Below are 22,196 nucleotides of genomic sequence, written 5' to 3'. Positions count from 1 at the left end.
GCCCAGGCGGGTCTCGAACCCGCGGGCTCAGGCCATCCACTCACCTCAACCTCCCAAAGGGGCGGGATTACAGGCTGAGCCACCGAGCCTGGCAGACAGCTACCTCTTAATAAAGGTCATAGGTGCAGCGGCTGCAGGAGTGACAGCCACCGAGCCCGGCCTCTAGTAAGAGTTTTAAGAGGCATTCATCAACGTGCAAAGAAAGGCAGCAATTTCCTGGTCATGCTTCTGCTCAAATGTAGACGTGCTTCGTCCACGTTGAAGACAGCAACAGCCTCTCTGTATTGCGCAGTTGTGTGCAGCCCCGGTGTGAGGGTGTTACACGCGTTGCCCAACTCTGGATTCTTTTTGCACACGTAAAGGACCTGACACTCAGAGAAGATGGGTACCTTACCCCACGTCGTATGACTAAGATTTAGAACCAGTCCGTCTGTCCTCCAAGTAGCTGCTCTTGAACCCTTAGTTCATGCCTCCTTAGATGTCATTTAGTGGTGGTCTCCCAGCGCAGCGCTTTCTCTGAGTTCTTGATGGGCAATTCGGGGCACGTCTGAAGGCTGTCCCTTTCCAAGTGAAACAACCAAGGCAGAGGCTGCCGACCACCGACGGGGACTGCAGCCAGGCCAGGAGCCAGGAGCAGGTGGGAACGGACGGGGCACGCTCGCGCTGCCTCTTGGCATCCGCCCCTCACCCCGTGACACTGAGGCCATAACCAGCGCCGCCGCACAGGAGGTCATGCGTCCCCGCGGCCCCGCTGTGGCTGGCAGCACTGACTCTGTGGCCTGGCCACCGTTTCCATGACAACAGACACAACACCTTCTGCGAGGGCCAGGCAGGACACAGGGCTCGGGAGGGGCGTCCAACCCCCCGGGGACATCTGCAGAAGCAGTGCAGAGAAAGGCAGCAAGTTCCTGGTCGTGCCTCTGCTAAAATGTGGACGGCTTCATCCACGTTGCTCCCGAGAGAGCCCCAGGCTGCCACTCAGGCCCACCTCCGCCTCGCAGGAAGTAGGAAACGAACTGCAAAGCCCTGCCTCTGCCTGAGCCTCCCTGACACACACACACACACACACACACACACACACACACACAGAGATAAAATCGAGGCAGACCGTGGACAAGCATGATCTGGACCTCTCTGTCACCATGGCGTGCTACTCCCTGGCCTGGCCTTGGCTCAGTGGTTCACTAAACAAGTACTTCCGACCGGGCTCGGTGGCTCAGCCTGTCATCCCAGCACTTTGGGAGGCCAAGGTGAGTGGATGGCCTGAGCCCGCGGGTTTGAGACCCGCCTGGGCAGCGAGACCTCTTCTCTACAATAAATCAAAAAATCAGCCGGGCGTGGTAGCGCACGCCTGTAATTCCGGCTACTCGGAAGGCTGAGGCGGAAGGATCGCCGGAGCCCGGCAGGTGGAGGCTGCGGTGGCCGGGAGCGGCCCCTGCCCTCCAGTCTGGGCCACAGAGTGAGACTCCAACTCAAAAAAATAAAAAACCAGTACTTCCCGTGTGGCTGCCACACGCCAGCTGCTCTCCCAGGTCCTGGAGAGACATTAAGCAAGCACGATATGGTCCGATCAATGAGGGCCACAATGTGGGGAGAGGAGGCGTCCGGGAAGACGAGCAACCCCCAAGGACTCAGGAACAGCAGGTGAGGGGTATCAGGAAGGCTCCTGGGGACTCGATGTATCCGTTGAGGTCTGAAGAGGGCAAGAAAGGCTTTGCTCTACGGACCGGGCTGGGATCAGAAGGTGGAGAGTTGTCTGATGAGAGGGGACACAGGAAGCCAGCGTCCCAGGACAGGATGTTTGTGCTGGACATGGGGAGGCCGTGGGGTCCCATACTACCTGGGCCTCTGGCTTGAGTCACCCTGCGGGGCGGTGAGGAGGGTGCGACACGTTCCCTTTGGGGGCCCAGGGAATGTTCAGTTGGATAAATCAATGACTTTAAAAGGGATGGGTTGATTTTAAGGAACTAGATAGTTCAAAACTTTTGCTGCGCGCTTTTTCATTCGCTTGGTTATGAGACACCAGAGCCCCCTGGATCACTGCGAAGGGTCCAAAAAGAATGGCATGTTGGCCAGGAGCCATGCTTTTTCAGCCACGCTGACAAGTGGATCAAGACAGTCGTATGTTGACTGTTTTATTTCATCTAAGACACATCCCTGAGACGACTTGTCGGTGGGGGAGCAAGTTGAGAAGCAGAGTGGGCACGAAGCCATTCCTCCCTGGCGTGGGAGCTGCTGCCAGCGGGTGCCCAGGTCAGAGGCAGTGTGGGGAAGCCAGGGTGACGGAAGTCACCTTCACAGCCACCACCACTGGTCTGAGAGGGCTGTTGTGACCCTACGGTGCGAAGCACACCCCGATCATTACTGGTGGGAAAACAGAGACAAACAAGCCGAGATCCATGTCCTCAGGAAATTCCAGATGAAACGAGTCTAGTCCATCTGAGATCATAAATAAACTCCTCTAAATCCCAATGTTGGGGTCTACCCCAGACAGCCTTTGATCACAACTGCTATCAGAAACCAACCTGATGGTCTGATTTTTCCCTTCCTTTCCCTGCCCTTGAGGGGTCTCCTAAGTGTTCTATACAAAAGGGAAGCAAATCATGGAAAACGTGACGCATTCATAGAGAAAATAAGCAGCATTCTCCCGGGAAAAAAATCTTTTCTCCCCAAGGCTGTCTTTGGAAGTCCCTAACATAAAACACAACCCATGGTGTTTTATTTAAGCTGTGAGTTTTCTTTTTCTTTTTTCACTAATTTGACATGTCCAGCAATAGAGTATTTTTTTTTAATGTGGGGTACAATTCAGAGTTAGGTACACAAATGCTCGTTACGCGGGTACCCTTGTTGATGAGGTGTGATTCTCCTCCCCTGGCAATTTCAGTAGAGTATTTTTTAAAATTTTTGTTAAGATAAAGCAGGCCCCAAAGGTACAGAATGAGAGAAGAAAGTAATTTAGAAATTGCAATGTGGATGGATTTAGAGTCTATAACATTCAGTGATCTATCACAGAAACAAAGAACGGAGTATCCTATGTTCTCACTCGTAAGCAGATCCTGAACATTTACCACAATACTTTAAGAAAAGGATTGGTAGTAGCAGGAATCTGCCAGGGGAGGTGGAGCACGTAATATCAATAAGGGTACCTGGTCTCAAAGCAGGCAACGTGGGGACCAAAGGGAGGCCCAAAATTTACCTGTAAAATGACCACTTATCTACCTAATCCTGAATCATACTCCATATCTTTAAATAAATTTTTTTTAAAAGAAATACCACGCCTGGGGGGAGGGCCGAAACCATTTTGGTCTGGACCGTTTTAATTCTGAAGAGGTTTTCATGATGGTCCATATTGTCTTCTGTGGCTACCATGGTCTTCCCCGCTGTTGTCATGCCTGGGGGAGCCTGTGTGGTCCAGGCCGTGGCCCCATCTCCAGACCAGATCCTGTTTAGCAAGGCCCAGAGTTGTCAGGAATGAATGATGGCAATGTAGATCGAACCTCAAACCCAACCTTTGAAGTAAGACTAATTTATGAGCCTATCCCTCAGGGATTTACTCACTGCATTTCTGTTTGTTCCTTCAGAGTTTGCTTTGCCATAAATGCCACCATTTGTTACCTCCCATATTTCATTATAACTGCCTCTTTCCGTGAGTCAAATGTGTTTTGTTTCAGATAACCAAGGTTTGACTATAGGAATTCTGGTGACCATCTTGTGTCTTCTCGCTGCTGGATTTGTGGTTTATCTCAAAAGGAAGACCTTGATACGACTGCTATTTACGCATAAAAAAACAACCATGGAAAAGCTAAGGTACCCTGGGTTGGGGTCCTCACCATCTTTTCAAGAAATAATGGTTTTTAAAAAATGGACCACAAAGTGCTTCTCACTTTATTGGCCTTGGCAAAGAAAAGGTCAGATTTTCTGAATGGTAATCCTGGTGTGTGTGTGTGTGTGTGTGTGTGTGTGTGTGTGTGTGTGTGTGTGTGTGTGTTTAAATTTCTGCCAGACTAACTGCCTCTGACTTTCCCTTCAAACTGTATGCTGCTTGTTACATAAATAAGTAGGGTGTTGTGGAATTCTGCTGATGTGTTTTCTCCCACCCTTACATTAGTGATTTTTACAAGACAGCGAGACATTGAACTATTTTCATCAGATGGGGAAATTTTTGATCTGAATATATTCAAGGACATTATTGCTGAAACTCCAACTTCATACAAAACATCTCCTGGGTGTCATAAAACTGCATGTCCCTGGACTGCGAGAACTAATTTGGCAGAATAGTGGCTTTGGGAGGGAAAAAAAAATCAATATTTATATTTTAATCTTACAAAAATGTGAGGCAATTTTTCCTTTGCATGTTTACCACACAGAGTTGTTAAAATACGTAAATTATTTTTTGAGTGTCCCTAGAAGCAAAATATAAAAAGTCATGTCAATGGGAGAGGAGACACCCTTGGTTAGCATGTGTGGCATTGCGTTGCAGGTGTGTGCGCCCTTCCCGGCCATCCAGTGGCTCCCAGGCTGGTCATGCCCACCTCACCCACCTCGGAAAAGGTCTGATGAGGAAGCCGCCGGGTTCCAACCCACCTAAGGTAAGTTTTGAACAAGCATGAGAACTTAGAGCATACATGAAGACATGAGGTATTCAAGACAAGATTGAGCAAAAATAGAATCCTGGGGGCTCTCGAAGCTGGACTAGATTTTTTTTAAATGTGGTACATATACTCAATGGATTATTATGCAGCCACAAAGAAGGACAAACATATGGACTTTGCAGCAACTTGGATGGATTTAGAGCCGATCGTACTCAGTGACCTATCACAGAAACAAAGAACAGAGTACCCTACGTTCTCACTCATAAGCGGACCTTGAACAATTATAATACTATAAGAAAGGGATTGGCAGTAGTAGGAAACTGTCAGGGGAGGGGGCTGGGATTGGCAGTTGAGGGAAATTGCTAGGGAGGGAGGGGCATACCTCATCAACAAGGGCACCTGCATAATCAACGTTTGTATACCTAACCCTGAATTGTACCCCACATCTTTATAATGAAAAAAAAAGAATCCTGGGTGCTCTTCTGAAACAGTGGGTCTGCATCCTCTGTTCCCCAGAGACTGAGTGAGGGTCCCTGTGATGAGCAAGATCTGGAGGGAGCCCCCACAAGCCCCTTGTGGACGCTGTCCTGGATTCTGTTGGAGTGATCAATATCCCTTGCCATCACGTGGTGTGTAGCACCATATCGTGAGCCACGATCTCTCCAGCCACCCAGATATTTTCAGCAGACCACTGGGTCTGCAGCCCAAGCAGCCTCCCGACCATGGGCCCCCACCATGGTTTCCAGATGCCACTACCTGGTTTTGGATGAGCCGCACTGGCCCACCATTGCTGCCAAAGTATTTCTACAAGTTACACTGAGCCCTCCGCTTTGGCCCATTTTTCTCCGGCCCCGAGCCGAGGATCCTTGTCCAGAGAAATGGACCCTTAACCCAAAATACCTTGTGGCTACTGTCTCCTAACTTTCCTGCTACCCCAGTGACTTATTTCTAGGATCGTTCTAATATTTAAGTGTCTCCCACTATGTAACCACAAGAGTGCTTAAATATCGGACTTGTCCAACAAAAGACCCCAATTAATTGATGACAGTGAACAAAACTGGTGTCAAAAAATGAAAAATGACTGGGGAAAAAAAATCGTGATCACATACCCACCAGGCAATGAACTGTTTGGTTTCCCTTAACCCCAAACACGTGGAGGGTGGAACCCCAAGGAGGAGGCTGCTATTTCTTGGTCAGCTTTTCCTCCTTATGTCCCCAAGCATGGAACTATGAACAAGCCAGCTTTACGAGGAAGAACCAAAAGCACAGCTTTATTTTAAGAGCCAAAAACCAGACATGATCCAAATACCCATCAGCAGGTAAAAGATGCACAAACTATGGTATCTATGCACAATGGAATGCTACTCGGTAGCAAAAAGGAATGAACCGTTGGGGCACACTTATCATTCTCAAGATAATTATTCTGAGTAAAAGAAGCCAAACAAAGAGTACGGACTCTATGATCCCATTTATATACAATCCTCTAAGAAATGCAGACCAATTCCTAGTGACTGAGAGCAGATGGATGGCTGTCAGGGTGGAAGGAGGGACAAGGTGGGGGGGGAAGACGACAAGGAAACTCTTTGGAGTGATGGATACGTTCATTTTTTTCATTTGTTTGTTGTGATGGCTTCATGGGTATAAGCATAGGCAAAAATTTACCAAATGGTGCATTTTAAATTATGACAATTATACCTCAATAAAGCTGTTTTTTCAAAAGAGAGAAAGGAAGAAAGGAAGGGGAAAGGTGGGGTGAGGGACAACAGGCATGAAATACAAGGTCGTGCCACACCTGTTCTGTTTCTAAGCACAAGGGTGCCACGCGGGAGAAGGCCTCTCAGATCCAAGCCCCCAGACTCAGCCCTGGCTTCCTGAAGCCAGGTCTCCTTTCCCCGATAGTATTCTCAATTCTCACTGAGGCTTGTACATATTAAGCTGTGTCTTATTTTCATGCCTCCTTTGTGATTTCCTTAAGATCTAGGTCTGCCTCGTTATAGGTGGTAATTTTTCAAGAGCCTTGTGCCTATTTGTTAATTAAATACCAGTTTTTAAAAATCCAGGCAAACATCAGTTCTTCTATTCCATATTTGGTGGGAGGAGGGAGTGGTGCTTCTGTTAGAGGTTTGAAGCTTAAATAAATAATTGATTCCCTTTCATGTATATTCTTGTTTTCTTTCTTTTACCTTTTACTCTGCCCCACCTCCAGGAAACAGTGATGTTTTTATACTCATGATAGCGTGGCTTTTTTGCTTTGACCATGCAGGACAATCCCAGGAGATTGCCACAGGGTCAGAATGTTGACATCAGCAGACCCCTCAAAAGCCTGGACATCCCTCAGCCCCAGTCAACTCCAAGAGTGCTCCCTTCAATCCATCAGGCCCTGCGTGCACCCAATGTTCCTGCCAGACCCCTGCCAGCCAACCCTGCACTTAGGCAGGTCCAGGTATGCTTGCAGTGCTAATCACTGTCTTTTAACTGGCACCCTTTACATTTAATGGACCGTTTACATTTAATGCAATCATTGATATGTTAGGATTTAAGTCTACTATGTTAACATTTTGTTTGCTCCCTCTGATTTTTGTTCCATTGTTCTCTTTTTCCTGCTTTCCTGTAGATTTGTTGAACCTTTCTTGAGTGTCCATGCAGATTGATCTCTAGTGTTTTTGAGTATATATGTTTTTGTCTAGTTTTTTTGTATGACTGCTCTAGGGCAGCTTCTCAATCGTAGCATTTTGACCTTTTGTGCTGAAAAACGCTTTTGTTCTGTGGGATTTTTCCTGTGCATTGTGGAATGTTTAGTAGGCTCTCTAGCCTCTACCAACTAGATGGCAATAACACAAGTAATTAGGTCTCCAAACATATGCCACATGTACTCAAACAGGCAAAACCTCTCCTGATTGAAAACTACTGCTCTAAGGATTACAATATACGTGCATAATTTATCAGAGTCTACTTGTGTCAATATTTCATCACTTCAGGTAGAATATGACAACTTTGCCACCTTTTAGTTTCCTTTATCTCTTTCCTTCATAACACAGATGTCTGAAAGATTACTTTTAAGTACTTTGAGAGCCACTGCAGGTGTAATTTTTGCTTTCGGCCAAACATAATTTTTAAAACTTAAGAAGGGTCTTCTATATTTACACGTGTATTTACTTTTTCTGTTCTTTCTTCACTGTTGGTATCGTTCCTTTGTTGTTATTCCTTTTCGTCTGAAAAACTTCCTCTAGCTACTCTCTTAAAGCAAATCTGCTGGTGACAAATAGGCTTCGTCTTTCTTTGACTGCGAATGTCTATTTTACCTTTGTTCCTGAAGGATATTTTTGCTGGATATAGAATCTTGGGTCACTGTTTTCTTCTTCAGGCACTTGAAAAATGTTCCACTTCCTTCTGGAGTCCACGGTTATGAGAAAAACACTCATAGTTCTCCCCACGGTCTGGAAGGGATGTGGGTTGCTGTTGTAATAAGTGGTGGAAAATAGAGATCTGCCCATCTCCAGGCCATGGTGCCCAGTGAGGAGGGGGAGGGAAGGAGGTTTTTTTTTTTTTTTTTTTCCCCCTGTTGTTGAGTTGAAGTAAGGTCAGGTATGGTAAAATGTTTCTGTCGTTCTGGACGGCCCTTTTCCCAGACTTTTTGCTCAAAACCGGAGGCTTTTTCCTTGGGGATTTTTTGGGTCTGTGTCATTAGCTATTTCCAGGTTCAGAGCCTCTCCAGAGTCCAGGCCAAGATACATAAAAGGAAAAACATCCAAGAAGTTACCACTGGGTAGTTCCTGGAGGTGCCTAGCCAGTCTACTTTCTTTCCTCCAACTTTCAGAGTCTTCTGTCGGTTGCTTTATGAACTTTGTCCAGACTTTTTTTTATTGTAATGAGCAGAAGAAATAGGGTGAAATGTGCCTATTCCATCTTGTACAGACTTCTTCTTCTTTTTTTTTTTTTTTTTTGATTATACTTGAACTACTTTTTTATTAACCAGTGGTGTGCTAATAAGCTAGATCTTAAAAAAAAAAAAAAAAAAGAGCCTGATTTATAGCTGATTTCTCTGCTGTAAAAACTCCTGCCCTGGCCAATTTCAAGCTATTAATGTGACATCACTGAATGAGGAGTTGGGAACGTATGATCATGAACGAGTACCAGCCAGCTCTGACATACCACTTCTATTAACTGTATTTGTTCTGTGAATTGTCTGTTCCAATCCTCTGCCTAGTTTTTCCATTTGAGAGGATAGAGATTTTCTTCCGATTGATAAGAGCTTTTTTAAGTAGACTAGTAATTTATGATCATTCTACCTATAATTTTGGGGATAAGAAATATTCTGATTTTGAATAGTAAATGTTTTGTGAATTCTCCCTTTCCTTTCACGCTTGCAAAGTTCTCTCCCATTTCACTATTAGTTAAGGTCCGCATGTAACGTCTTCTGTTTATTTAATTAGCCAGTAACAATCCTGTCTTTTATATTTGTTTTTCTAACTTGTCTTGGGTTTACCATCACACGAGGCAGACACCCTAAAATTTTCTGGGTAGTGGACTCACCTGAGAATCTGACTAAAGCTATATGATCTCTCATAAAACGTACCAATACTCAATATTTTGCATGTGCATTTCAGGTAGCCACAGAGCCAGTAAGCTCCTTCCTGGTGGACCCTGAACCTTTTTCTTTCTCCCTTTAAGCAACCTGTCTCTGCACCATGTCGAAATGGGGCTATCTCTAACAGACTATGTGATCAAGCGGAAAGATATTTCTACTACAGGCATTTTTTTCCTCTATCAGCAGTGAATGTCTACAGAGGAGACTTCTTCAAGATTTTCTTTAAAGCCAGCCCCCCCCCAAAAGACCTTTATTCTGTTTTATAAAACTAAGAAAATGTTACCCTTTAAACATTAGTCACTGAAAAAACCACATTTCTCACTCCAGGCTGGTGGTGTCTGTCTGGAACTTTTCAGAAGCCCATGATATAGATCAGATGCATGATTTCTCTCTCATCACACATAGGGAACTGGAATTCATTCCGTGCAGGTGTGGAGAATATTTGGAGGTGGCTCTTTCTGGGCAACACAAATTGTGTCCACTGACATTTTGTGCTTTAGAATCCTTATGTCCTGCTTCGGCACAAAATGACAGACATATAGCTACATAGCTATCCCCATTTCATTTGTCCAAGTTTATTATCTAAACATTCCAGAAGAAAATACTATCATAACCAGCCTGGGCCACATAGCAAGACCTCGTCTCTATCAAAAAAAAAAAAATCGAAAAATTAGCTGGGCAGGGTAGTGCATGCCTGTAGTCCTAGCTACTCAAGAGGCTGGGGTGGAAGGACCACCTGAGCCCAAAAGGTGGAGGCTGCAGTGATAATGCCTCTGCACTCCTACCTGGGCAACAAACGAGTGAAACCCCGACTTAAAAGAAAAAAAGTGAGAAAAAAAAGAAAATACTGTCGTAAACACGATATTGGCCAACCTCACATTTAAAGTGTCAGCTAGTTCTTTATAGAAAACATTGTACCTTCTATAAAATGTTCTGTTTGATTTTTTTTAAAATCAAGGACAGTTGAATCAACTGTTTCTCTTGTCCACAAACACGCCTTTCCAATGCATTGCTCTTCATGCTAAGAGGACCCTGGGAATTCAAGTTTCTCATCCGACTCCCCAGCTTTGATCAGGGAAACAAACTTATTCCCTTGGCATCCATCCCATCAGTTATTTTAGAGGAAAACAATTTAGCATGTTCATCTCGCTGTTAGCTGGCTGCTGCCAAACTTGTCTGAACCACAACCTGAGCAGGAGAGACTAAGTGGACCTCAGAGAACAGTAGTAAAATGATGAAAAAATAAGAGGTTACAGGGATGTCTGGTCACCCAGCATTGTGTGCACAGGCAGGAAGCATCGAGGGAACATCTCTCTGCTATTCTAAACTTGGCATTGAATTTTCCTCTGCTTTGACTTGTATACTGTAATCCACCAGGGAAACAGTCATTTCAGGTGGGAAGATAGGACAGGTCAGTGTACATTTGTATATTAAAAGCCACTTTGGAAGCACACCAGGGGGAGTTTTTCTGCACCTACTATTGCTGGGTGGTTCTTAGACTCTGGAAGGGAAAGAAGAGGAAAGAAAACAGAAGTCGCAGGAGGGGCTGAGGACGGATCTGAGAGGGCTTTGAGAGACTTTCTGTAAATCTTTTCTTCAAGACATAGTTTATGTTTTTCTCTGATTCCAAAAATGTTAAAAGTCATTGAGTGTTTCACTCAAAAAAGTCAATTTTACAGTATAATGATTTTTTAAATACAATTAAAAGAATAATATGTATTAAGGGGAGACAATCCGGCTGGGATCCGTGGCTCAGCCTGTAATCCTGGCACTTTGGGAGGCCGAGGTGAGTGGATTGCCTGAGTCCGTGGGTTCGAGACCAGCCCGGGCAACTTGGTAAACCTTTGTCTCTACAATAATAATAATACAAAAAAAAAAAAAATTAGCCAGGCATGGTAGTGCATGCCAGCAGTTCCAGCTTCTTAGAAGGCTGAGGTGGAAGGATCGCCAGAGCCCAGCAAGTTGATGCTGGTGTGGTCGTGAGTGTGCCACTGCACTCCATCCTGGGTGACGGAGTGAAACTCCAACTGAAAAAAAAATAAAAATAAAAAAGAAGAGAAAATCCAAGGGCATACCAAGCACATGTCTTGAGCAGAACCTTGAAAGTGGCCTTCTTAGAAAGAAACAGCTCCAACTTTGACACTGCTTTGTGGGTGTGGAGAAAAAGAACACTGGGGAGTTAGTTCAAAGGGCACAACTGACTTCAGACATGGTTTGGAAAGCCTGCTGACTTGACTTCTGGGAGGTCCGGGGACTGCTCTGGGATTTATTAGAGAGGGAGTCCTAAAAAGGGAACAAGCCAGGGACCAGGGATGAAAGATGTCCAAGGACTCTGGAAGGAGCGACCCCTGACAGTTTTTCCATTTTCCATTTCCGCATGCTGATTCCCTTACTGCCTCCTCAAACCTTCAGCAAAGTCTTGGTTAGAGCACGAAGGAGAAGCTGCCTTCCCATGAGGAGCTAACGTGCAGGGAGAGGACAGCTTCCCGTGGAGTCCACGCTTGGCTGCTGAGAGAGACAAGAGGGCAGCTTGGAGAAGTAGGCTAGACGGGGAGCCTCAGGCAGCAGCCAGGACCCTCTGGTCTGGGCTCAGACTGAGTGTCCAGTCCGAGGAGGGACCAAGTTACTACCTCTGAGTTTAAAAACAAGGGTGAGCCTGGGCAACATTGCAAGACCTGGTCTCTAAGAAAATCCAAAAACTTGGCCAGGCATGGTGGTGTGCACCTATAGTTCCAGCTACTTAAGAGGCTGAGGCGGAAGGGTTGCCTGAGCCCAGGAGGTTGAGGCTGCAGTGAGCTGTGATCGTGCCACGGCACTCCAGCCTGGGCAACAGAGTGAGACCCTGACTGAAAAAAATATGTATCTGAATCTCTAACATGAGGATACTTAGGTGATATTCTTAACTACCAAATACCAGTGTGCGTACCTTTATTCCTGGGGAAGGAGACGGAAGGGTCAGGAACAAGCCCTTTTGGTGGATGAGTTAGATTTCAGGGACACACCCCCAAATGAAATCCTTTATGCAATTTATTCTAACTGGATTAATTGATTCTTTTAAAGTTTAAACAGAAACGTGTTCAGTATTGCCTTTAAGTAGCTGATTTCTCAGTTCACGAAAAATCACATCTAGGGAAGCCATGCTAAGATGTCCGTAGCAAATTTAAACGTGATTTTCTGCTGTCAAACTCGAGTGTGCCATGACTCTTGAGGGTATTCAAGAGGCTTTTCCATTCACAGATGAGCCTTTCTTGGAACAAGTAAAGACCTGATGCAAGTGTCCCTCACTTAGTATTTTATCCATTGGGTTTTTTTTCTTTTAAGGTTTGACCCATAAAATGGCATTTGAGCTACATCTGCTGATATGTGGTCTTACTCAGTTTGGGGTTCTTTTGGTTGTTTTTTGTTTAAGTCCTTCTTTTCTGGAAAATGTTAGGAAGTGGTTTCCTCAGTGAAATCTTATCAGTGAATCCTAATACTGAACTAACTGGCTAAAATTGTTTTTTTCCAGTCAGATTAGCTTTTTTGGTAGAATAATAGGAAGCAGAAAAGACAACCGAATTCATTTCTTGGAAAGATTGATCTTTGCTGAATCAAAGTCTTTCTCCGAAAAAGCACAGAGGCCTGTGAGACTATTTACCAGCCTTATTTCTGGCATTACTAGTCTGCATGGCAGAAATGTCAGCCACACAGCAATGGTGAGATTAATTTCTGTTTTTATTCTTATGACCAAATGGTGTATGTGTGCTTGGGTGTGTTAAATTTTTCGGTGCCAGGAACTTATAGTTGCGTTTTGAATTGTTATGAAATAGCAAACATTTATCGAGTGCCAATTATGTGGCTGATACTACATGGCTAAGTGCTTCATGGGCATTTCTAACCCTCTCAGTGAGTAGAGGAGACAGATACTATCATTACTCCCATTTTTCAGAGGAGGAAACAAAGCAAACTGAGGTAGCTTGCCTAGTAAGGCACCCAGAAGTGGGAGAGCCAAGCATTAGATTCACCTTTCTTACTTGCAGACTTAAAGTGGACGCACATATGGATGGATACAAAGATGGAAGGGAGGAAGAAACACCAAGGAAAACAGCCATGGTTCGTGTATTTTAGGCCACCCAGCTGTCTCAGCCATCTTTAATTCGTCTTTCCCCCAATTTTGCCACAGAGATACAAGGTGTCAGGGACTGGGGAGGGGGCTTTTGGCATCATGCCAAGCGTGTAGCCTGCAACCAAAGGGCCTCACCGTTCTCTCTTCTTTTGTTTGCAAGACCATCGTGGTCCAGTCATTCTGGTCTTCCTCGGAACAAGCCGTTGTCCAGAACTATAAAAGTAGCTGGAGCTGCACTTTGGACAGCTGCAGCATCTTAAGTGAAAAAGGCTCTGTGCATTTTCTGCCAAGGTGGAGATTTTCAGTTTGGTGTTGCAAAGAAACACATTTCTCCTAAGCCGTACCTTAACGATGTCTGTGTTCTATACAACTTCTAACATTTTGTAAAACGTGTCTGGCCAGTGTGGAACAGTCTGTTCTAGAGAAAGGTTGCCAAACAATCAAACTTTGCTTAAGTAGCCATGGAGGGGGTGTAGAAGCCACAGGAGGGGTTGTAGAAATTACGAGGCGGTCCAAATTTCTCTTCTCCTCAAATGGAAAAAAGGTGATAAATGATTCACTGGAGCTGTTTTTGCTGAGCAACAGCTACTGCTTCACAAGTGCTTTTTCAGGATGTAAATGAGAGCAACGCAAATGAATCTAAGCCACGACTGCAGATCAGTCGGGTGATGGCCTGTTGGCTCTGAGGTTGCACCAAACTTCCAATCGGCTCTTCAACAAAATGAATCCCGTTCTGGATAGAGGAGGGCTTGTACCCTTCTGGCCTGTGTGGGTGGCTGATATTGAAACCAGCTCTTGTAGAGTCTGTACATCAGATGATTTAGGTCTTTGCTCATTCGAAATGCCAATACGTAACGAGAAAAGAAAGTCCGTTCATCAATATGTGCTCCTGAAACAGGAAGACGAAATGCAAGAAAACTGCATTTTGTGAAAGCTTTGTTACCACAGGCAAAACGCAGGCTAATAACTGAGAAAGGAGCCGGGCTCGGTGGCTCAGCCTGTCATCCCGCGCCTTTGGGAGGCTGAGGTGAGTGGATTGCCTGAGCCCGCGGGTTCGAGACCCGCCTGGGCAACTTGGCGAGACCTCATCTCTACAATAAATCAAAAATGAGCCGGGCGTGGGAGCGCACGCCTGTAGTTCCAGCCACTCGGAAGGCTGAGGCAGAAGGATCACTGGAGCCCAGCAGGTCGAGGCTGCTGTGGCCGGAAGTGGCCACTGCACTCCAGTCTGGGTGACAGAGTGAGACTCCAACTCAAATAATAATAATAATAATAATAATAACTGAGAAAGGGGCCCACTCTGTTTTCCAGATCTGTTTCCCTTTTGCCCAAGACCGCCCCTTCCCCTAGCCTTTCCCCAGTCCTGCCATGGGGTCCCTTGGCCCGTCTGCCACCTTGACCTGGAATTACCCATAGGCCAATTCTTCCCTCTGAAGGCACAGACTGACCTGCTGTCCATCTCAGGCACACCTAAGTCCAGCCCTTTGAACACAGTGGACATGTAGAAAATATACTAAACTGAGGTGGATTTTAAATAGTACAGAAAAAAGTCGGGTCATAATATCTGTCATTTTCTACAGGGCCATCACCCTCAATGAGTCATGGATTAATTAAATGCGTTCATTCCTGTTGTAAATCTAACACAGAGCTACCATATTCCTGGAGTCCTTCTCTCCCCTCCCTGCCACCTACCCAGTATCAGGCAACTGTTTTCCAGGAACCGCAACAGAACTTTCTCTGGTTTCATCTCACATACTAATTACTCGTGAGACAAACCCGTCAATGTCTTTAAAGGTATCAGTTACACATGGAAGCATTCATTGCTCTCTGAAGAGAAAGAACTTCCCAGAACACAAAATTTCCAAGGGAAGTCGTCCAAGTGATTACAGGATTTAAAGGGGTGTTTGTTTTCCACTCATTTCGGTTACTATAAACATACAAATTGTATGTGGAAAACAGTTGCCTGATATTTCACCCTTTACATTTCTTGATAGGTAATGTAGGCCTGCTATTAAAAATCTCAACAGTATAAAAGGTCATTCAGGAAACAATTAGTCTCCCTTCCCCGCCAGAAGCAACCACTGTTACTAGGCTTTTGTAAAATACAATCTGGAATACAATGAAAAGTCTCAGTTCTGCCTCTCTCTCCCTGTAGAGAGAAATTATGGAAATTTTCAGACATTCAAAATTGGAGAGAGGTGTCCAGTGAAACCTTATTCACCCATCATGCAACTTCAGCAACTGTCAACTGATTTCCTTGTTTCGAATTTAAACGGCAGCACATGATATGATTTTGTCCTCTTTGGCTTTTCCATGTCCATCATATGCACATCTGCCTCATCCTTTTTACTGGCTGCATAGTATTTCACAGTAGAGCCACAGCGTGGTATGTTCAACCTGTCCCCTACTGATGGCCATATGGGTTGTTTTCAATCATTTGCTACTTCACGCAGGCATACTCTTGCCCAGCATGTCTGTAGGATAAATTCCTGAAAGCACAGTGGCTGTGCAAAAGTCATTTGCATTTAGAAATCCAATAGACTGGGTGGCAGTGACTCTCAAGGAGTTGTTTTCGTTTCTATCCTTCAGCTCCTCACCAACATGGCGTGTTCAGAGACTGTTCTCATCTCTGCCAATCTGAAAGGTTAAAAAGATGGTATCTACATTTTTCCTCCTAGGAGACACCTCTTCATAGTGAGTGAAACATCTTTTCAGAGGTTTCAGATCCATTTTTTTTTCTTTTTCATGACCCACCTTTTCAACTTTGCCGCTTTTTTTTTTTTCCCCCGAGTTGGAGTCTCACTCCTTTGTCCAGGCTGGAGTGCAGTGACATGCACACTCACAGCCACCCCAGCATCAACCTTCTGGGCTCCATCGATTCTTCCACCTCAGCCCTCCGAGTAGCCGGAACTACTGCTACCACGCCCGGCTATTTTTTATTTTATCGTAGAGCCAAGGTCTTGCCAGGTTGCCCGGGGTTGGTCTCGAACCCACGGGCTCAGGCAATCCACTCGCCTCGGCCCTCCAAAGTGCTGGGATTACAGGCTGAGCCACAGAACAAAAGTGAGCCTTTTGTCACTTTTTGATTGTCATATTTAGAAAGACCTGACTACCCCAAAATCACAAACATACGAGGGAGGACCCCCAAAAATCGGAATTTATTTATAAAAAATTGTCTAATTGTTCTTACATGCTAAAACTTCAGTCACCTTCAAAGTACTCTACATTGGATGCAGGACGCCTCTCGAGATGCTTTTCCCACTGCTCAAAATAGTTTTTGAACTCATCAGTGTCAAGGACTTTTAGTGCCTCCACGTGGGCAAGGCATTTCCCTTTGAGAAATTTTTTCATCGGGGAAACAAAAAAAAAAGTCACTCGGGGCGAGATTGGGTGAATAGGGAGGGTGAGGCATGAGGGATCATACTGTTGGAGTCCAAAACTGCTGAATATTCAGTGCGATGTGGCCAGGTGCTCTTGTAAATCAGTCATCATGAAATGGGCAAATGCATTTAAAGACCGTCCAAAAGAAATTCACTAAATCCTAACATAGCCTCTCACAGCAACACTAGCTGATACACTGATGCTGACGGAACCCCGAAACACTTATTTAACAGGGAAAGTCTGTACTACAAGAGAACAATTCTTTTGAGTCCTCTCATATTTTTCCATTTCTTATATTTTTGTGATTTTTTTATATTTAAATATCGGATCCATTTGTTATTTAGTGTACAAAGTAGAAAGTGAGCTTTATTTTTTCTAGATGACCACCTAGCAATCCTTAAGACCGTGTTGGGTACTTACTTGTACGTTATCAGCTTGTGTTTTCTTTATTAGGTTTATCTAGTTTCTCATTCTCCCCTACCCTCCAAGAACCAGCTGGAGCTTGTGTATGTGGTGATCATCTTACTACCCTTAGGCCTTGGAAACATTCTTCTGTCCGCTACAACTTTGAGATAATAGCATTTTCCTTATTGGACTTTGTGATAGTTAAATGAAAGTATAGGACATTATTAGAAAGTATGTGCTTAATAAATCGTTGATAAATGATAGTCACTGATTTTTCTACTCTTTTTCTAATGTATTATGTTACACTTTTATCTTTATTTCTCCCCCCTTCAACTTATTTTGTTTCTCTAACTTCTTAGATTATTTTTATTCGTACGTTATTAATATAAGCATTTGAGTCTAGAGACTTTTCTCTAAGCAGCAGCACTTTACCTGTGCTCATTGGTCCTAATTGGTAGTATGCTTTATATTTTTTAAACAGTCTACATATTCTCTTCTGTTTTCCTCCCTGGCCCAATGATTAAAATTGTTGTTTGGTTAGTTCTTAAAATATAAAAAAGGAAACATCTAAAGTTCACATTTATTCTACACAGAAATAGCTGTTGTTTTATGTTTTTCTATATATGTGCCTATTAAAATGTCAGATATATAATATGCATAGACTCTCCTTTTTAAAAAAAGGAAGCACAAACATAAAGTTATGACAACTACCTCAGCCTCCCCACAGATACAGCAGATACAGTTACTATCATAAGTTTGGTGCCTTTTTTATAGAACATTTTGAGCATTTTTGTATAAATATGCATCCATAAACAATATACAGTATTTTAAAATTTACATAAGTAGCACCAAACTGTATTTCATGCAATTTACACTCATATTCTTCTAAGTTTTACTTTTATTTTTTGTTTCTAGGCATTCTTTTTGGTTCTAATTCAGCTATGTTACCTTGTCTTGTATTTCCTCTTTTTTTTTTTTTTTTTTCTTGAGTCAAGGTCTCGCTCTGTCACCCAGACTGGAGTACAGTGGCACGATCATGGCTCACTGCAGCCCAACTTCCTGGATTCAAGTGATCCTTCTGCCTCTGCCTCCCAAGTAGCTGAGACTACAGGCATGCATTTTTTTAGAGACAAGATAATCTTTTTAGAGACAAGAGCTCACGGTATTGCCCAGGCTGGTCTCAAACTCCTGGGCTCAAGCAATCCTCCCACCTAGGCCTCTCGAGTAGCTGGAACTGTAGACGTGAGCCCCCACACCCAGCCTTGTATTTCCTTAAACATATTAAACAAATTTTTTCTAGTAATTCCAAAATCTAAAGTCTTTGGATATGATGCTGCAAAAGTTGCTACTGTTTCTCATTCATGGTTCCTAGCTGCTTTGTGTGCTCGTTGGTTTTTAACAAGTTTGTTTTTTTGGAAAATTGCCTGTGAATGTTCTTCCAGGTCTAGGATGAAGTGTATTCTTCCACAGAGGGTTTGTTTTGCCTCTGCCAGGTGCTGGGACAGTGCCAGTTTGGGGGCACTTTAAATGGCTTGGGTTTAATTGAACCACCCGCGTGATATGGTTTCAGCTTCAAGTCCTCAAGGACAATTTGTAGTGAAGGTTTATTGCCCCCCCTTGGTTCCCAGCACCAAGGGAACTCTCCTTGCCGGCCCCTAGGGACAGATTATAATATGCATTTACTTCTAGAAAATTCTTAGCCTGAGATCTCCTTTGCAGAGCCCAGCTTTAGTGGAGAGAGATCAGGAAGAGAATGACCTCCATGAAACTCGAGCATTTGGTTTCTGTATTCCTCACCGTAAAAGGGTATCAAAACCAAACTTGGATTGCCCTAATTCGGCAGACGCCTTCAGCTTCAGCTTCAGTAGTGAACTACTACCTCTCTGGGCTGCTTCTTTCACTTAGGTTTTGGCTGAAAACATCTGTCTTGTAGCTCTTAAGCAAGGTTTTTAAAAATATATTCGATGACTGTAGTGGTTTCCAGGGAAAGGGTAGGTCCCAATGACACAGCCTGCCATCTTACTGGAAATGGAAGACTCACCTCTCAACTTTGGTTAGTTCCATCATGCCTGTGTTCCTGTGGTATTTATATTCTGTTCTATAGCCATCATTTCCACCATGATTTTGAGCCAGGGATGGGCTGAGTTGGTATAGTGAATATGTGTGTGCCACCCCGGCCCTGGGTGAGCTTGTCAGGGATCTCTGTGGCATCTCTGGCATCTTCCTGTGATGATCTCAAGTCTTCCTGAATAAGCAGGATGTGTTTACTCTTGTTTATCACGTGGAAGTTGATAACAGTTAAGAATTCTTTATGATGCTGCTCAAGACCAAGTGGTTATATCTGGATTTACAACTTTATTTTCAAACCTCTAAAATTTGAAATATGTGGCCATTGCTGGAACGGGAGTAAAAAAAAAAAAAATGGAAGAATGGGACAGCCCTATTTAACAGTGTACTTGGATTCTTCAGCAGCGTCTGGAAGAAGGTGAGGGGGGTGAGGAATGGGGTTTGAATTCTTCGTTTCCTTGTTTAGAATGAAAACAGATCTAAAGGAATATTTATCAGTTGTGAGCGACCTGGCCTGGAGTCAATTCTCAGCTCCCTTCAGGTGGTTCTTGGTGCCGGGAAAGGGTCACATTCAGGTTTTGCAAGGTCAGCGTGAAAAGCGCCACCTAAGAGTTTGGAAATTCTACCACTTCCTCCAAGGACAAAGCACAGACAGCTGGTAGTTCTGGCCAACATTTCATGCATTTTCTACTACCGTGCCTGCTGAGAAGTGAAGGAACATCTTCTTGGATCTACCCCACCATTCCACAGAAGGCAACATCTCTATATGTGACCTGTTTCATGTTTCCATCCAAACCATGTCCTAGGCACAGCCAGAGGAAGCAGATGGTACTGCTGTCAGTCCATGAGTTTGAAGTCAGAACTTTCCATCAGCATCTCAGCTGTTTGGGCTTTTATTACTATGGTGATCATATAAATTCACTCTAAAGCAGGAGTCACGTCTGGGACTGTGATTAATAATTAAACACGACCATAAGCATAAATTGGGAATGTCCCAGGCAAACTAGAATGAATGGCCAGCCTAATTATCGCCTACGTTTCCATGATAAATCCAAATATATTGTGATAGATTGTAACATACACCTCACTTTTTCTCCAGCATTGCTATAAAAACCTGACATTATCTTTATGGCCAAGGCCACTTAGTCATACTTAGCAGAAAAACTAGTATCACTTAGTAATTAATTATTTAATCCCCAAAGTCTTTCGGTTTTATGAGCACACGCATTCATTTTTATGTTACACACTAATATCGTGCTCATAGTTTTCTGCTACCTTATAGGAAATGGAGCTTGATTTGTTGCTTAGTTTATCACCCAAGATTTTTTCAGTAGGGTTATGGTGCTTTTAGGTAGTAAATTCACTCTATCAATAATAGGTGTGGTATAGCAGCAGTAGTTAACACTTACTCATGGGTTACAGCATGCCAGACCCTGTGCTAAGAGCTTTAATGTCTCATTTTAATCCCCCTCTGCCGGTGAGAGAACTGTGAGAATGTACGAAGCTAGTAAGTACAGAGCTGGTTGAATATACAAATAGCCTGTACTGTCAGGCATATTATATCATTTTCATTCCTAGCTAGGGAACTTGTTCTATTTACATTCTATAGCCTGTTAATGTTGTGGGTTTTTTTTTTTAATTTTTATTTTAAAGATGTGGGGTACAATTCAGGATTAGGTATTCAAATGGTCATTGTACAGGTAAAGTTGGAACCTCACTTTGGTCCCCACTTCACCTGGTTTGAGACCAGGTAGCCTTATTGATAAAGGATGCCTCCCCTGTTCTCCTGGCAGTTTTCCACTACTGCCAATCCCTTTCTTATAGTATTCTGATAAATGTTCAGGGTCCGCTTATGAGTGAGAACATGTGGTACTCATTTCTTTGTTTCTGTAATAGATAAGTGAGTATTATAGACGCTAAGTTCGAAAATCCAAGAGAATCTGAATCTTCTTGCACTGGTAAAGAACTGTGGCAAAAGCTCAGGGCACAAAATCAACAACAAACAGGCAGAGAACCAAATAAAAAGCACAATCCCATTCATAATTCATAATAGCAATAAAAAATATGAAACACCTCGACATCTTCCTAACCAGAGCAGTGAAGGACCTTTACAACAAAAACCACAAAATACTGCTTAAAGAAATCAAAGGTGACACAAACAAATGGAAAAATCTTCCATGCTCATGAATTAGAAGAATCAACATTGTTAAGATGTCTATTCTGACCAAGGTAATCTACAGATCTAATGCAATACCCATTAAATTACCAGCATCATTCTTCTCAGACCTGGAAACAACAATACAGAAATTCATATGGAAACATAAACAACCACGAATTACCAAAACAATCAACAAAAAAAAAACAAAGCAGGAGGTATCACACTTCCAGACTTTAAACTTCCTTGTAAAGCTACAATACTCAAAACAGCCTGGTATTGGTACAACAACAGGCATATAGGACCAATGGAACAGGATAGAGATTCCAGAAGCAAAACCTCATTTTCTCAACCAACTCATCTTCGACAAAGCCTCCACTAACAACCACTGGGGAGAGGAGAACCTATTCAGTAAGCGGTGCTGGCAAAACTGACTAAACACATGCAGAAGATTCAAACAAGACCACGACATATCACCATACACAAAAATCAACTCTAAATGGATCAAAGACTTAAACATAAAACCTCAAACTATAATGTTTTCTTCAATGAAAACTCATGTAGAAATGTCACTTTTAAGTCTGTCCCCTTTTCAGTGGCTCTTTTCTATCCAGTTCTGTCTGTTGTTCCAACTTGACTTATTGTCCACACAGCTGTGGCCTACAAACTTCTGTGGTTCCTTCTTTAGCTTTACAAAGATGTCTTAAATGGTGGTTATACTTTTGCGTGCTTTCAACTGAGCTTGGAAGGCTGAGTAAATGTGATTTTAGTGTGATAAGTACTGTGAGAAATCCAAGCCAAATGTTTTAAAATCATTGCTGAGTGTTGAATGTATATGAGGGGAGATCCCCCCCCCCAAAAAAAAGAATTATCTTTTGGAGGGTGGGCGCTTTGTGGTATAGG

The 22,196-nt window shown here is 43.6% G+C and overlaps 1 protein-coding gene across 1 annotated transcript in view; it reads left to right on the top strand.

Annotated features, from left to right (window-relative positions):
* The window catches only part of ADAM12 (ADAM metallopeptidase domain 12), a 332,164-nt gene that overhangs the window by 305,573 nt on the left and 4,395 nt on the right, over nt 1-22,196 (top strand). Inside the window, exons 20-22 of the mRNA XM_021712307.1 lie at nt 3,672-3,807; nt 4,481-4,589; nt 6,856-7,035. Coding sequence (XP_021567982.1) covers nt 3,672-3,807; nt 4,481-4,589; nt 6,856-7,035 — 425 coding nt within the window. The remainder of the gene's footprint in view (nt 1-3,671; nt 3,808-4,480; nt 4,590-6,855; nt 7,036-22,196) is intronic.

The sequence above is a fragment of the Carlito syrichta genome, unplaced genomic scaffold, assembly GCF_000164805.1.
Source record: "Carlito syrichta isolate Samal-C Ts95f unplaced genomic scaffold, Tarsius_syrichta-2.0.1 Scaffold303179, whole genome shotgun sequence".
Lineage (NCBI taxonomy): Eukaryota > Metazoa > Chordata > Mammalia > Primates > Tarsiidae > Carlito > Carlito syrichta.
This window is presented reverse-complemented; position numbering and strand designations above follow the sequence as displayed.